Source organism: Gorilla gorilla, chromosome 11 (assembly GCF_029281585.2).
Source record: "Gorilla gorilla gorilla isolate KB3781 chromosome 11, NHGRI_mGorGor1-v2.1_pri, whole genome shotgun sequence".
Classification (NCBI taxonomy): Eukaryota; Metazoa; Chordata; class Mammalia; order Primates; family Hominidae; genus Gorilla; species Gorilla gorilla.
Genome location: NC_073235.2, coordinates 35267074 through 35281915, shown reverse-complemented (window position 1 = coordinate 35281915; position 14842 = coordinate 35267074). Strand labels below are relative to the sequence as shown.

The 14842-nt window shown below is 44.1% G+C and overlaps 1 protein-coding gene across 7 annotated transcripts in view; it reads left to right on the top strand.

Moving 5' to 3' along the window:
- NCKAP5 (NCK associated protein 5) overlaps positions 1–14842 on the top strand; it is a 990571-nt gene that overhangs the window by 934582 nt on the left and 41147 nt on the right. For 2 of the 7 annotated variants that reach the window (XM_063694774.1, XM_063694775.1), the window contains exon 18: positions 1342–1474. The exons of the other annotated variants lie outside the window; for them this stretch is intronic. In XM_063694774.1, the coding sequence (XP_063550844.1) occupies positions 1342–1474 (133 nt within the window). The remainder of the gene's footprint in view (positions 1–1341; positions 1475–14842) is intronic. 7 annotated transcript variants of the gene reach the window in all.

Sequence of the window (14842 nt, the reverse complement as noted above, 5' to 3'; positions counted from 1 at the left end):
GGAAATCCTTGAAACTCAGAACCCTGCTTTGTTGACTGCCAGATAGGGAACGTTTCAAGCAGGAATTAGCTTTATATTTCTAGTACCTGGCACGATGCCTGGTTCAGTTAGCATTTGTTGAATGGAGCTATGAAAGGATGTACCTCATCATGTCCAGACTGGACTGGGTCCTTTTGGAGCTCTGGACACACGTTACCCAGAACTACAGTCAGTAGACTTGTCTTTCTTCATGGACTTAGTCCTTGCTAGACTACTGGTATCTCCAGTATTAAGCTCTCCACCCCTAGAACCTAGCATACTGCTTAGCACAGAGTAGGTACTTAGTAAACACTGTTGAATGGAAGGGTGACTAAGTAAATGAATGAAGGAGTAAAGGAAATGAGTGCTTGAATTTATAACCCCAGATAAGCGAGTTTACATCCTAAAATGTGTTTTTACAATCCCCAACCAAATGACACCCTTCTAAACAAACTTCAGAGACCCATCTAATGCATCTGTATCGGAACTATCTGGCTTAGGGAGGAATAATAGGCTCTAACAGGACATTCTACAAACAGAAAAAAGGGCCCCAAATAACCTCGATTCAACACATAGGAGTTGCACTCCTGGATCCAGTATTCTGCTTATGTGCACAGAGGGGAATACTGTTCATACAGCGTCAACCGCCTCAGCAATTTCTGAATACAGCATCATTGCCACACCAGTGACATCCTTAGGGGATGGGGTCAGGTGATGTGTACATGTGAGCAAGAGGGGAAACTAGGTTCCTCAGCCCATGAACTGTCAGCAGATTTGAGGATTACATGGAGTCAGCAATTGCTTACTTTTCTAAAGGCTACTGTCCTTTTGGGAGCTGAAAGAAAATTATAAATGAGGCAAACATTTATTCTTTTGTTCCCAAGGTTGATTGTTTTATTACCTTCTGATACTTGGAAGGCAATGATGAGATCAGTTAAATAAATAAGCCATTAGGTTTGGAACAGCAGCTCATAATAGGCACTTGAGAAAAATAAGACCCTATAAAGAAGTGTACAAAATGCAGACCAGGTAACTGTGGGGACCTTCCTGAGCCTGGGACAACGGCAGAGTGCCGTCGACAGCTTCATTATTGCAGGCCTATTTCTGCAGCTCTGGTAATTGAGTAGACAGCATCAGCTCCTCAGGAGGCAGAAAAACCGGCAAACCAGAGTTGCTCTCGGGTGAGCGGCGGGCTGGGCAGTGGGAATGGAATTCTGTGCACACATTAACAGCCAGATGTGAACTGTGTCGCATCCTCACAGGATGCTCTGCCTCATTTTGATTTGTATGAATTATCTTAACAGTCTCATATTACTCATTTAGGACAAGGCACCCAGAATGTGTACGTACTCTGCCAGCGGTGGCAGTAATAGTGACAGTGACCCGGACTATGGAGATAATGGTTTTGGAGCTGGAAGGGGACAGTTAGTGAAAGCACTGAAGAGCGCTGCCCCAGGTAACAACCAGCGAACTTGCTGGCCCTGCAGGTTCCTCTCTCTGGGAAGCCGCTGATTATACCTTTCACTGTGCTCGGCCCCCACCCTCTTTGATTTTATGTTTTTTCTTCATGTCTCTCCTGAGATCTAATTTTCTGGTACGTACAGAAGATTGTCTATGTACATCCATTTGTTTTCTGGTGTAATCTTCGTGACATTGCAGTGCAGTCTGTAAGGATTTTATTTCTGAATCCAGCATGTCTAAAACAGCCTCCAATCGAGTTATCTCAATAATGAAGGAATGACTATAAAGATAACTGTTCTTAATTATATACTCTGGCAAGTTAAATCATCCAGTGAGCTGTGGATGGAGTTTTCCAGGCTCTCTGCTAATGTCATGCTGTGTAGCCCTGGACCTGTTAGCTGTGCCATTATGAACAGGTCTGTTTGTGAGGTCAAAGCTCCCTCACCATCTTTGTCTTTGAGCCAGAATTGGCAGTAGAAAAGTCATTATCTCTAGGCATTTAAAACTATGTCTATTCAGATGGTACTTCCTTTCAGATACAAGAGAACAGACAAATCCCTAACACAAAATGTGATCTGGGCTCTGCTTTTCTTCCAATTCATTCTGGATTGTCAGAAATATTGTAATGATGCAATGGAAAGCTATTCTTTTCCTACTAATCAACTTTTTTCTAACATACTAATTTATAAACTATGTAATGAAACCATAATTTTATTTTTTTAAAACAAGTTTGATATGTTTAGGGAAAAAACGTAATCTAGTAGCCATGTGTATTTCCAGTTTTCAGAGAATCTTGGTATTTGCGTTGGGGGAGGGAGGGTTAGAGTAGCATGTAAGAAGAGCTCATTAATCTGAATCACCACTTTGTCCCTTGCTTCTTATAAGTTATCAGAGAGGTAGGATTGATGGTTGAATCACACGAAGGTTTACCAAGAAGAAAATGGTGAATACCCCTGATGTTTTAGTTGGTTGTTGTCCCTGTTGGCTCTTTGTGGTTCATTGGTGTCCCTCTGACTGTGATAGATGAAGGGGAAGGGGAGTTCATTGTCACAGAGCTCGCCCAATGAAGATGCCTAGGATGATGCCAGCTCCTAATCCATGCTGTTCCCTTGAGCTCATTGTGAGTCCTCAGGGAATAGCCTCACCTCACCAACCCTCAGCCACACACCCAAGAATGGTTTCCAGGGGCCCTTTCAGCTCTCGAACGTTCTCCAGTCATTATTGAACAAGTATTTGTTGAAAGCTTCCTCTGAGCCAGTTTTCCAGCAGTGAGTAAATGGACAAAGATCCCTTCCAGATAGTAAACAATAGATATCATAAACAAGTAAATGTATATAGTTCGTTCATAGGAGATGAGTGCTACAGAAAAGACAAAGTCAGGCAGAGAAAGGGAGAGTGAGAGTGCTGGCAGTTGGAGGAGAAGTTGAAACTGAAGTGGAATAGTCAGAAGAAGCCTCACTAAGAAAGTGACTTTTGAGCAGAGAGAGCTGAAGCAGGAGAGTGAGTGAGCCAGGAAGGGCACTCCCAGTAGAGGGAATGGCCAATGCGGTAGACTTGAGGCAGAGCAAGCTCTGGAGCCCAGGAGTAGCAGGAGGCTCGCATGTTGCTGCAGAGAGAGCAACCTGATGGATGAGGCCAAATGAGAAGGGGCCAGAACCCCTAGAACCCTGTATGCCTTTCTGAGGACTAACCACTACTTTGAGAGGGAATTTGGATGACTTAAAGCCCAGGAGTGGCATGACGTGCAAAGTTTAAAAAGGATGCCTCTGGCTGCTGTATTGAGAAAACTGAAGAGGCAGGATCAACTAAGAGACTGTTACAGGCATCCAGGCAAGAGATGTTGATAGCTTGGACCAGGGTGGTTGCACTCCACACAGTGACCAGCACTGGCTAAGTGACCTCCCTCAACGATGGAAATGCTCTATGTCTGTACACATGGCTGTTAAGCACCTGAAACGCAGCCAGTGCAAGTAAGATACTGAATTTTTAAATTTAATTTGTGCTCCAGTTTTCCTAAGAGTTGTCATTTGGGCCATTCCTTCTTTTCTCTTTTATTTGAAATTTTAATTAATTTTAATGTAAATATAGTCGCATGTGGCTTGTACAACACAGGGAGTGAGAACAGTCGGATTCCAAATCTAATTAAAAATACCACCTAATGGCCGGGTGCGGTGGCTCACGCCTGTAATCCCAGCACTTTGGGAGGCTGAGCCGGGTGGATCACAACGTCAGGAGTTCGAGACCAACCAGGCTAACACGGTGAAACTCCATCTCTACTAAAAATACAAAAATTAGCCTGGCGTGGTGACAGGCACCTGTAGTCTCAGCTACTCGGGAGGCCTGTAGTCTCAGCTACTCTGAGGCAGGAGAATGGCATGAACCTGGGAGGTGGAGGTTGCAGCGAGCTGAGATCGCGCCACTGCACTCCAGCCTGGACGACAGAGCAAGACTCTGTCTCAAAAAAAAAAAAAAAAAAAAAAAAAAATACCACCTGGCTCAGGCCAGGCATGATGGCGCATGCCTGTAATCCCAGCACTTCGGGACGGTAAGGCAAGAGAATAACTTGAGGCCAGGAGTTGGAGACCAGCATGGGCAACATAGTGAGAACCTGTCTTTACAATTATTATTATTTTTTTTAAATAAGATGGGTGTAGTGGATGTGGTGGCACATACCTCTGGTTCCAGCTACTCGGGAGAGGAAGGTGGGAGGATTGCTTGAGCCCTGGAAGTTGAGGCTACAGTGAGCCATGGTTGCACCACTGCAGTCCAGCCTGGGTGACACAGCAAGACACCGTCTCAAAACAAAAACAACAGCAACAAAAAACATAATACAATTCACTGGTATACTGGAAAAAACGTAGGGTCAAGGATGACTTCAAGCTTTGGCTCTTAGAAAGGCTGGATTTGCCCTTGCCTTCTGCCAAGTGAAATGGGAGTTCTGCATGGACATGCTAGATTTGGGGGCCCATTAAGCCTGCAAGTGGAAGTGGTGGGTAGGTGGGAGGCTAGGAGAGTCTGGAACTCATGTAAATTTGAGTGTCATCAGCACATCAACCGCATTTGAAGCTGTGTGTCCAAATGCGATGAGGAAGGGAGGGAGTGTAGCCCAAGAGAAGACTAGGTCCTCCTACCTTATCTCAGTCACAGAGAAGAGGAAGACCCAGTGAAGGAAGAGGAGGGCTGGGGAGCGTGGCGTCTTAGAAGCCAAGTGAGGAAGGTATGTCAAGGAGGAGACTCATGATTCTGTCTGTTGCTTGTTACTAAAAAGTGGCAAGCAATCTTTAGTTCTGTCCTACCCCTTCCTCTGCCAGTGGGGTTCCAGTGTAGACAGGAGAAGTAGGAACGGAGGGGGAGGATGGTCTAAGTGTCCTGAAAAAGGAGACAAGATTTAAAACAAATTCACTGACTCCAAATGAGACAGTACCTGGGTATGAGTGCACTTACCGTAGGGCCCATGTTTCAGCATCATATGCCTGTCTACATGAGTTGCGCAAGGCAATCAAGAATCCGCATTAGGTTGTGGCTTTGGATGACCTCATGATGAACAGTAAATTTACTGCTTGAAGTTGTTTTAAAATCCTTCTGCAAAATGAAGTGAGTCCCAGCCTGAATATTTTTCTCTGTCAACTCACTTTGCTTATCCTATTTCCTCCAACCAGAGCAAACCCCTCTTTGAAAATGAACATCTTTATTTTATTCTATTGCTTTAGCTTCTTGGGAGAAGGTGGTGAGGTCCTAGAAGCAGCACAAACAGCAAGACAGTCTTTCCCTCCACCAAGGTGTCTGTGACCTGCCTTTAAAAGAGGATGTGTTGCCAGAGATCTGTCCTCGCACACCCTGACAGCCACAGGTCAGCCCCAGCTGTGGCAATGCTGCCAGGAAGGGAAAATGTTCTATGCAGACAGCTGGCATGGCTGTGGGTGTGTGCTGGCTTCCAGTAACCCTAGGAAGGGGCATTAAAGGATGGATGCAGCACCATTAACTTTCTAAATGTTGGCAAAGGTTGTATAAAAAGAAAATAGAAACAGGAGAAAAACAATAACAGGAGGACGTGCCTTGAGTGTCTGGTGGAGATTTTATTCCCCCTGAGTCAGTGTTTCCTTGCTTTCGTCGCACGTGCCTGTGAAAGGGAGATCGGCCGTCCTACCCCTGGAGTCCCTTTTGAAATAACAAGGCTCTTAATAGAGGTCCCCAACCTGCAGGATGGAATTCACCAATAGATCGTGAAGCCTTATTGGATGTTTGCCAAGATAGCTGCCCTTTTCAAACACACCCTTTCTCCTTGGTTCCCTGAAATTTCTTTTTTTCTTTTCTTTTGTTTTCCAAGACAGAGTCCTGTTCTGTCACCCAGGCTGGAGTGCAGTGGCATGATCTCAGCTCATTGCAACCTCCGCCTCTTGGGTTGAAGTGATTCTCCTGCCTCAGCCTCCAGAGTAGCTGGGATTACAGGCACCCACCACCACTTCTGGCTAATTTTTGTATTTTTAGTAGAGACGGGGTTTCACCATATTGGCCACGCTAGTCTTGAACTCCTGACCTCGTGATCTGCCCACCTCAGCCTCCCAAAGTGCTGGGAATACAGGCATGAGCCACTGTGCGCAGCATTTTTTTTTTTTTTTTGAGATGGAGTCTCACTGTGTACCCAGGCTGGATGGAGTGCAGTGGCACAATCTTGGCTCACTGCAACTTCCACCTCCTGGGTTCAAGCAGTTCTCCTGCTTCAGCCTCCTGAGTAGCTGAGATTACAGGTGCCTCCCACCACACTCAGCTAATTTTTGTATTTTTTTGGTAGAGATGGAGTTTCATTATGTTGGCCAGGCTGGTCTCGAACTCGTGACCTTAGGTGATCCTCCTGCCTTGGCCTCCCAAAGTGCTGGGATTACAGGGTGAGCCACTGTGCCCGACCAGTTCCCTGGAATTTCCCTTACACAGGAGAGGACATTTGATAGTGGCAGTCAGTCCTCCATAGCTTCTAGGAAGCTTGCAGAGGCTGCTGCCTGTCTCCTGTGCCCTCCCACCACCCACTCGCATTGGCCCCAGCTCCTTCCCTAGCTGCTCACCCTGCTGGTCACAGCATGACTTGGAACCCACCCTTCAAAACAGAGTGGGCTGTGGCCCCACATTCCCTGGTTTTGGGGGCCCACTTCCTTTGTTTGCAACACCCTGAATGTGGCCAAAGAAGTCTACTTTCTAAAACCCTGCCTCTAGGTTCATAACACACTGAAATAAATACACAACTTTTCTTTCAAGGTTGATTTCTTTAGCTTCACTCTGAAAAATGTTTAGAAAGTCTAGTTGTTAGCAGAGTCAGTGGGGGGAGCAGGATTTAGGAGCTGGATAGGTGGCCCAGCGGGTGAAGTAGTAGACAGAAGTAATGTTGTGGTTTTGTTCACAGAGCTACCCACTCTAATTTGCCAAGTTGGGCATGACAAACATTCCTGCCCTTTTCCAGCAGGCAAGTCCTCAGAGAAGGCATGTGCAGGGGACAACAGTGTAAAGGTGAAGGAGCGAGCAAGCCAGTTGTAGGAAGTGGGGAACACCTAGTGTGGTCCCAATCTCCGGATGAAGGGAGAAAAGGGGAGTCTCACCTGGATCCACTGGACCTGGCTGGTAAAAAGTAAAATAACAATTCTAGTAAATCCAGCTCTCCCAAGCTTCTGTTTCATCTACCTGGCTGTGTGTCACCAATCACCAGCCCTGCCAGACACCCCAAGAGGAAACATCCAAATGGAAACCTCTCTTTTTTCCTCTAGAAATCTGCTCTGCCTCCCAGGTTCTCTGTCTTCACTGAATGTCTCGCCGTCTTTGTAGGAGTACAAACTATGAAGCAAGGAGTCGCCCTGGACTCTTCCCCTCTCATCGTCCATGCTCTGGCCATCCCAAGGCATGCTGCCTCCCCTCTTAGAGGCTTTTCAGGTCTGCCTCTGTCCCACTCACCCCAGCACTGCCTCGGCCTTGGCCCCCATCTGACTCACGCAGCCTGCTGCCTCCCTTTGTCTCTAGACCCTGTCAATTTGCTGCCAGTCTCATGCCCCTTAAATGCATCATCCTCACTGCCACCGAAGTGCCCTCCCTGAAATGCAAAAGCCTGTCATGCTGTTCCTTTGCTGGGAACTTTTCGAGGGTTGTCCATCACCCACACAGTCCACTCTCCTAGGTACATATATCTCTCCAAAATCACCAAGGTACACATTAAACATGTTCAGCTTTTTGTCTGTCAATTATACCTCAGTAGAGTGGTTTTGAAAACAACAACTTCAAGAGCAAGGAGAGGTCCCAGTTGTCCTTTTGCCCTGGAGCTATGCTGGGAGGATCTGAGAGCAGAACCTAGGAACCTCATGCTTGTTGGACTCTTAGCAGGAGCGGTAAGGCAATACAGAGTTAAGTCCCCGCATTAGCATGGAAATTCTCTCATCTCAGAGGCCCACTTGGTTGCATCTCTTGCCTCTGCCGTGTTTCTGTGGAGTCTATTCTGTGCTTATTCTTCACTGAACTCATTTGTACTCTTAATACTGCACAGCCAAATCATTCCAGTTTCAGCCTATTGGATCCAATATAACTACTCCTACAGTGGTTTATTGTTAAGGGCCAGATGTTTTGCCTCCTAAATTTCTCTTATGTATTCCTCATGAGAACTTTATAAATAGACATTTTGTCTTGATTTTATAGATGAGGAAACTGAGCACCACCCAGCTAACAGTAACTTGCTTAAGGTTCAGAGTTAAATTTACTTAATAGAATCTAAAATGATTTGGATCTTTGTGCCCTTTCAGGAAAAGGACCAAGTCAAGTGTTTCCTCAGCAGTCAGACCTAGCATAAAACCTGATACTCAATAAAAATCTGCGTATTGAATAAATGAATGTTGACTCAGAAGCCATATTTATTAATGCTGATTTAAGGTATATCTGTAATAAGGGTCTGAGTTATTTCTGTTAAAATAATATTTCTTGCACAAAATAAAGTTTAAAATATTTTAAATGACACATTTTAAATTTTGTTTTACTTAAAATTTTTTTTTAAATCCAATCACCTCCTCTTACAGGGCTCACAAAGCCCACCTCGGTCTTGCTTCTCCAGCTTCACTTTTTTTCATTTCCTGGCTTATACTTTATGCCTTGTTTATGCATGTCCTGAACACACAATGCTGTTGGAGGCTTCCATGCTTTTGCTTATATGGTCTGGCCTCCCTGGAATGGCTTTTGTACTAACACCCTTCTTCTCTAACCTTTCACTTAACCCCTGCTTCATCTTTAAGGTTCAGTTCAGACTTTACCCCCAACAGGAAGTCTTCAGGATGCCCCTTCATCAGCCACGCCCAAAGTCCAGTTACTACTCCTTGTCTGTTCCCCTGTAAGACCCTGTATCTCTTTCATTTCCACTTGATATTTTACCTGTTTGTTTGCACAATCAACTCCCTCATTAGTGCCAAAATTGCTGGTCATTCATGCTCTGAACTTAGCAGGGGACATGGCATATCCTAGGTATTTAATAAATGTGTGTCAAATAAAAATGCAGCCATCTCACTGCATTGATTATGGTCTTGTGTAGCCCCTTATGCATACATTTCCTTGTCCAGAGAAAGAAAGACCCAGCGTGGCTACCTGCAGGGAGAAATACAATAAGGACCTTTCTTCTTCTTTGAGGACACTGCTAGAGAAAAATGATGAATCCATTTGTCCAATTTTTTCTCAAGGATATAGACTTTTAGTTTACTCTTCAATGATGAAACTTCATGGAGGCTGTTGCAGGCATATCAGAATCCTTTTGTTTTGTTTTGTTTTGCTTTGTCTAAATAGTCCCGTGCCTCCTGGCTTGATTCTCATAGTCTCTGTCTCAAATTGGGAATTATTGTCACAGAGAACCACTCTTACTGATGAGTGTGCATCACACCCCTGTTATGAAAGAGAGAAGTAAAGGTTGAAAACTTTTGCTCTTCCAATATCTGTTCTTTGAGGATCTTCAAGTAGAACTGGGTAGTAGATGGGTAGCACATCCTAGTGCTAGAGGATAGAAGATTGGGAAAGAGTGAAAGCAAGAGAGAGACTTGACTTCTACACTAGTTTATTTGGTTTGTTCAGCTTCTACTGTGTCCAGGTCACTGCTAGACACTAAGGAGTAGGGAAGGTTCAATGGCACAGCCCTGCCCTAGGTGCTTATAATCAGACATACAGACTGAAACAAGTCTGAGAGAGAAGGTAATCCAGTACCCAAAACCATTGTTTTCTAGTGCCTAGTGCCATATTGTTGGCCACTCAGAGTAAGGAACCAGAATTCCTAGTTCTTTTTGGTTTTTATAAAATTATGTACATCTCCAAATAAAATCCCAGTAGGGTCTATAGATCACCACAACAAGGGGCTCACTTTCCAGCATGCCCTCTCCAGCCTCATACCCTCAAAATGCAATGGTCAGGTAAAATATGCAAAACTTTGGCACTGGCGTCCCCCAGCCACTTGATGATACTCAGCTGATCAAGCCCCAATTTCCCAAACAAGAAGTGCATTTTCTTCACTTGAAGGTGATTACATTCAACAAATTACAAAGAGCCAGGGAAGTTGAGTTAAAAACAATTGGTTTTGCAGTAATTAGAAAAACACAAGGAAATGATGACTATGGAACAATATTAAAAGGGACGCTGAGGGATAACAGCTCTAGTTCCTGGTTAATTCCTCAGCTTGGATATTTAGAGATTCACAACTAATTATGCAGAGATGATGAATTTTAAAAACGCTGCCATCCTGCCTTCTCAAGGCCAAGGACTTTGGCTATTAATAGAGCAATCAGATCTTGCTATATTATAGAAAATTCACACAAAGTCGCATCTATTTTAAAGCATTCATCTGGCACATTACTTAAAGATGACAAATCTCTGTAATATGCAAAATCAGCATTGGGTTCAACGAAATCCAAACTCGTTATAATCACTCCAAGTTCCCCCAGAGAAATCTATTGTTTAAAATGGACACTACAGGTAAGAGTTATCTTTAGTCCTTCCTGGAATTTCTCTCTTTTTAGGTCATTTTAAAGGTTTGCTTTATTTTTAAAAGGCACATCCCAGCTCGAAGTGGATGGACATGTGCAGTGGGACACAAGGGATTTGTCTCCCAGCATTACACTTTCCTGGATGACAAACGAAAAGTACTGACCGTGACAAGCAGGCTGCTCTGAGACCCTTGCCAGAACCAGGGGTCTCAAATTTCTCTTAGTCACTATTCATCCAACATCAGAAAATCCACAGCCCTTTTAGCTATGCACATTGGATGTGCACTATGCTGAGTTTCGGGGGTTTTAGTGAGGAGAAGTGTCATGAACAATAACAAAACAAACAAAAAACTCAGCCAGCTTCTAAAAATCACATGGTCAAAAGCTAACTATCAGAAAGAACCCACTGTGCCCTCAGACAGGCTTGAAAAGGGAGGCTGTGATGTGACTTGCATTTAATTATTTAAGTTGCATATTGCGAGGGCCTTAAGAAAGCAAATGTCATGATGGACAGAATGAGTTTACCCTCCTGTCGAAAGAGCAGTGTGCCGTAGCAAGGCCGTCGCTCAATTAAATTGGACTGCAGGCTACAGCAGAGATGGAGACCAAGCCTGGGGACCCTAATGAGACATTTTGAGGGAAGAGATGCCCCCCAGAGTTTGTCACCCTTTGATGGACATTCCCTCCCATTACCACCGAACCCCCAGTGTTACCCCCGTCGAGTTCAAATGTGTTGCAGCCCAACACTTTTAAAAAGGAGCTTGCACAGTGGAATTTCAAAGCAAAAGACAAATCCTTGGTTGAAGTGGAATAGGCGAGGGGAGCAAAGGATACTTAATGCTGTGCAAATTAGCAGGCTTTGGCCGCCAGGGCTGAAAGAAAACTAGGCAATGGAACTAGGCAATGGTGCTAAATAAATAAACACCAAATAAGATGCTGCTTCACTTGTGAAAATTTGTGTGTCTCCTCCACTTCATGTTGGGGGAGCAGAATTAAATCTAACTTGCTAGGGGATGGGAGAAGAGTGGTTTCCAAGACGCTGACATTTCTGCAGCCCCATGAGCATGTTTGAGGATGGCTTTTTTGTAGAGGTTTACTCATAATCTGAGTAATACATCAAGCATTTACAATGGATCGTCTCACCAGTGCAATTGTGCCTCTCCATCCCCCAGGTGACATTCAGCAAATGTCTGGAGACATTTTGAATTGTCACAACTCAGAGAGGGTAGAGGATACTAATCTGCTGTGCAGAGTCCAGGGATGAGGCTAAACACCTTACAATGCACAGGACAGCCCCCAACCACAGGGAGATAACGGGTACAAAATGTCAGTAGTGACAAGAAGAAGCCAAGAAAAGATTAACCTTTGGGTATTACAAATGTTCATTGGGAGGGAGAAGCTGTCAAATGTTTGTGCCAAAATATGACAGCAGGCAGACACCCCCGCCTGCCCAGCAGGTGCACCAGGCCCTGGTCCAGCTACCTAATTTGGTGGTTAATATCACTTCCTCCCAAGGGCTTTGAAAGGGAAGTCCATGCTCCTGTCTGGGACTTTCAGACTTGGCTGTTGATCCCTCCACGGTGTCTTTGTCAGACTGTGTTAGGGAGACACTGACTGTCTGAAGTGGTAACACAGAGCACAGATTATTCGAGGCTGCTACACATTAAGTCTCTTATTAGTATTTCGGCTCTGTCTCTCTTAGAGGACATGTGCCCTGAGGAGGCAGAAATCCTTTACAGACTTGAAAGTTACCAGAGGACAGTTAATCCTCACGTTGCTCTAGTGAAGTAGGTAAATTGCAATTAGATGAAAAAAATGGAGAAAAATAAATGTAGTCAACAGGTGTTTGGGTTTCCTTGGAGACCTTAGAGTTTTACATTTGGCTGGAAAGCACATAGAGACATTTAGAAAGAGCCCCTTGCCAGAACTCTTCCAACTGAATGGTTACACCAGACACGGAAGATTAACAATCATGTGCGGAATGAAAATACTGGGGTCAGCAGAAGGAACTCTCTTGAAGAAGTGGGTAGGTGGGGAAAAGAAAGGGCTTGGTATTCGGGAAAAATCTTTGTAGAAGTAACTATTATGTGCAAGAGGAAAAAGCAAGGTGCAGTCTTTTCAGGTATCGGGGGAAGAAGAACAGATATATTCTAATTGCTTTTTCTCCGCCTTTTAAGGATCAAGAGAGAGACCATTTCAAACCTTCTTGCATCCCAACTGCTCCTCCTTAACTAACCAGAAACCTAGAGATATACACTTACTATACAACCAAGGAGATGAGCTTGGGAAAAACCAGGACAAATGTCAAGTATTACTCAGCGAATTACACAGTGGGCTCCTCTGTGAACCTCCAAGAACCTAGAAACCCAAAGCCATGAGCCCTTTGGCTGGGTATGTTAGAAATGCCCATAACTGGGAGCTTACATACCTGGGTTTCAGCACTGGCTGTGTCATTAACTGATTTTTTTTTTTTTTTTTTTTTTTTTTTTTGAGATGGAGTCTCACTCTGTCACCCAGACTGGAGTGCAGTGGCATGATCTCGGCTCACCGCAACCTCTGCCTCCCGGGTTCAAGCGATTCTCCTGCCTCAGCCTCCCAGCTGGGATTAGAGGCATGCGCCACCATGCCCGGCTAATTTTGTATTTTTAGTAGAGATGGGGTTTCTCCACGTTGGTCAGGCTGGTCTCAAACTCCCAACCTCAGGTGATCCGCCAGCCTCGGCTTCCCAAAGTGCTGGGATTAAAGGCATGAGCCACTGTGCCTAGCCATTAAGTGACTTTTTGATCCTAGATGAATCATGTCAGCCTTTCTGAGCATTAGTTGCATCAACCACATAATGCCCACCTTGCCTCTTTCTCATGGGTGTTTCAGATATGACATTAGATGTGGCAAAGCTTCCAATCTGAAGAATTCTAATAAATCTGAGTATTATGTATTAAATGGACCGATACGCAGAACAATTTCTGGAATTGAAGGTTGAGGATGTCAGAGGGAGAGAGGGGAACCCAGGGACCTTAAAAACTATTGACTAAAATAACGTGAAGCTAAAGCCTCAGAAAGGTAAACTTCCCTCACAAATTAGCCACGGATATACAATTTCATTAAGGGAAATATCATATTATCTTCAACTGTGGTTAAAATTCAGTCTAAGGGAGAAAGGACTGATTAAGCCTTCCCAAAACAAGCCTAGCAGCATTCTCCTTATTTACTTTCACAATAAGCAGCAATATCCCAAGCTATCACTCAGCATCATTGTTTTCAAATTCAATTACATGGAAACCAGAAATATGGTGAGGCTGGATCAGGTGGGGGGAAGTTTCAATTTTAATTAGAACAGGATTTTATTTTAAATGAATAAATCAACACACTCTTTAAGGAATTTAATTAGAAAAGGAGATAGCATCCCTTCCATTGGCCAAGCTGGCTCTCGATCTTGTGCAGGCAGAGAGGTTAGTGGTTGGTTTCCAGCTTTCCCCAGTCAGCTTGCTTCTCTATTTATGAACCCCCCAGAAGCATCATACAGAATGTTTCTTCTTCTACTCTCAACTTTTTCACCTTAAAATAAGAGCTCTTTTATTTTTGTTTGGCCCTTTCTGTCTTATGATGTAATGTGTCACTTTGTCCCTTTTTATTCTGTAATGTTTCTTTCCCGGATATCTCCTGGTGTCTTCCTGAGTTTTATTAGGATTCTTCAGAAGGCAAGGCCAGAGGATCAATATATTTTAGGCAAAACCTGGAAGCTATGCCAACAGCATTCATTGCACCACAGTGTCCCATGAAATCTTTGAGATGTGTGGAAGGGCCCAAATACCCATCTTGGAGAAGGCATGTGTCTTCCTGGACCATAACTTACTTGGTGATCTTCAGCAAATGTCTTCCCTCCCTTCTTTGGGAAGAGATATCTTCCAGATACTGCCAGGCTTGATGTTTTGTCACTCTGTGAACAAATGCTGTAGTGACTAGGAAGTGAGTCTTCATGCTTCAGTATTCAGCAGTCTGCTACGTGGAGAGCTTCTCAAAGTTTTTCTCAGATATCATTTTCAAAATTTGACTTTGTCGTTTTGAACATAGAATTCTCTCCTCTATCTCTGTGTCCCTAGCCCCATATAGGTAACGATTTTTATTGATTTTTTTTTGTTCATCTTTCCAGTCTTTCATTGAACAAAGCAAAGAAATGCAAATTTCTTATGCAAAAGGGAGCACACTGTGTACACTATCCTGCATCTTGTTTTGTTTTGCTTTCTCCCACTTAATATATCCTAGAGATCATTCCATGTCAGTGCACTGTCTCCCTTGTTCTTTGTTCCAGCTACATTGTGTGGCTGTACCATCATTCACTTAACTTGTCTTCTGTGGATATCTATGGAATCAATTCCCAGCAG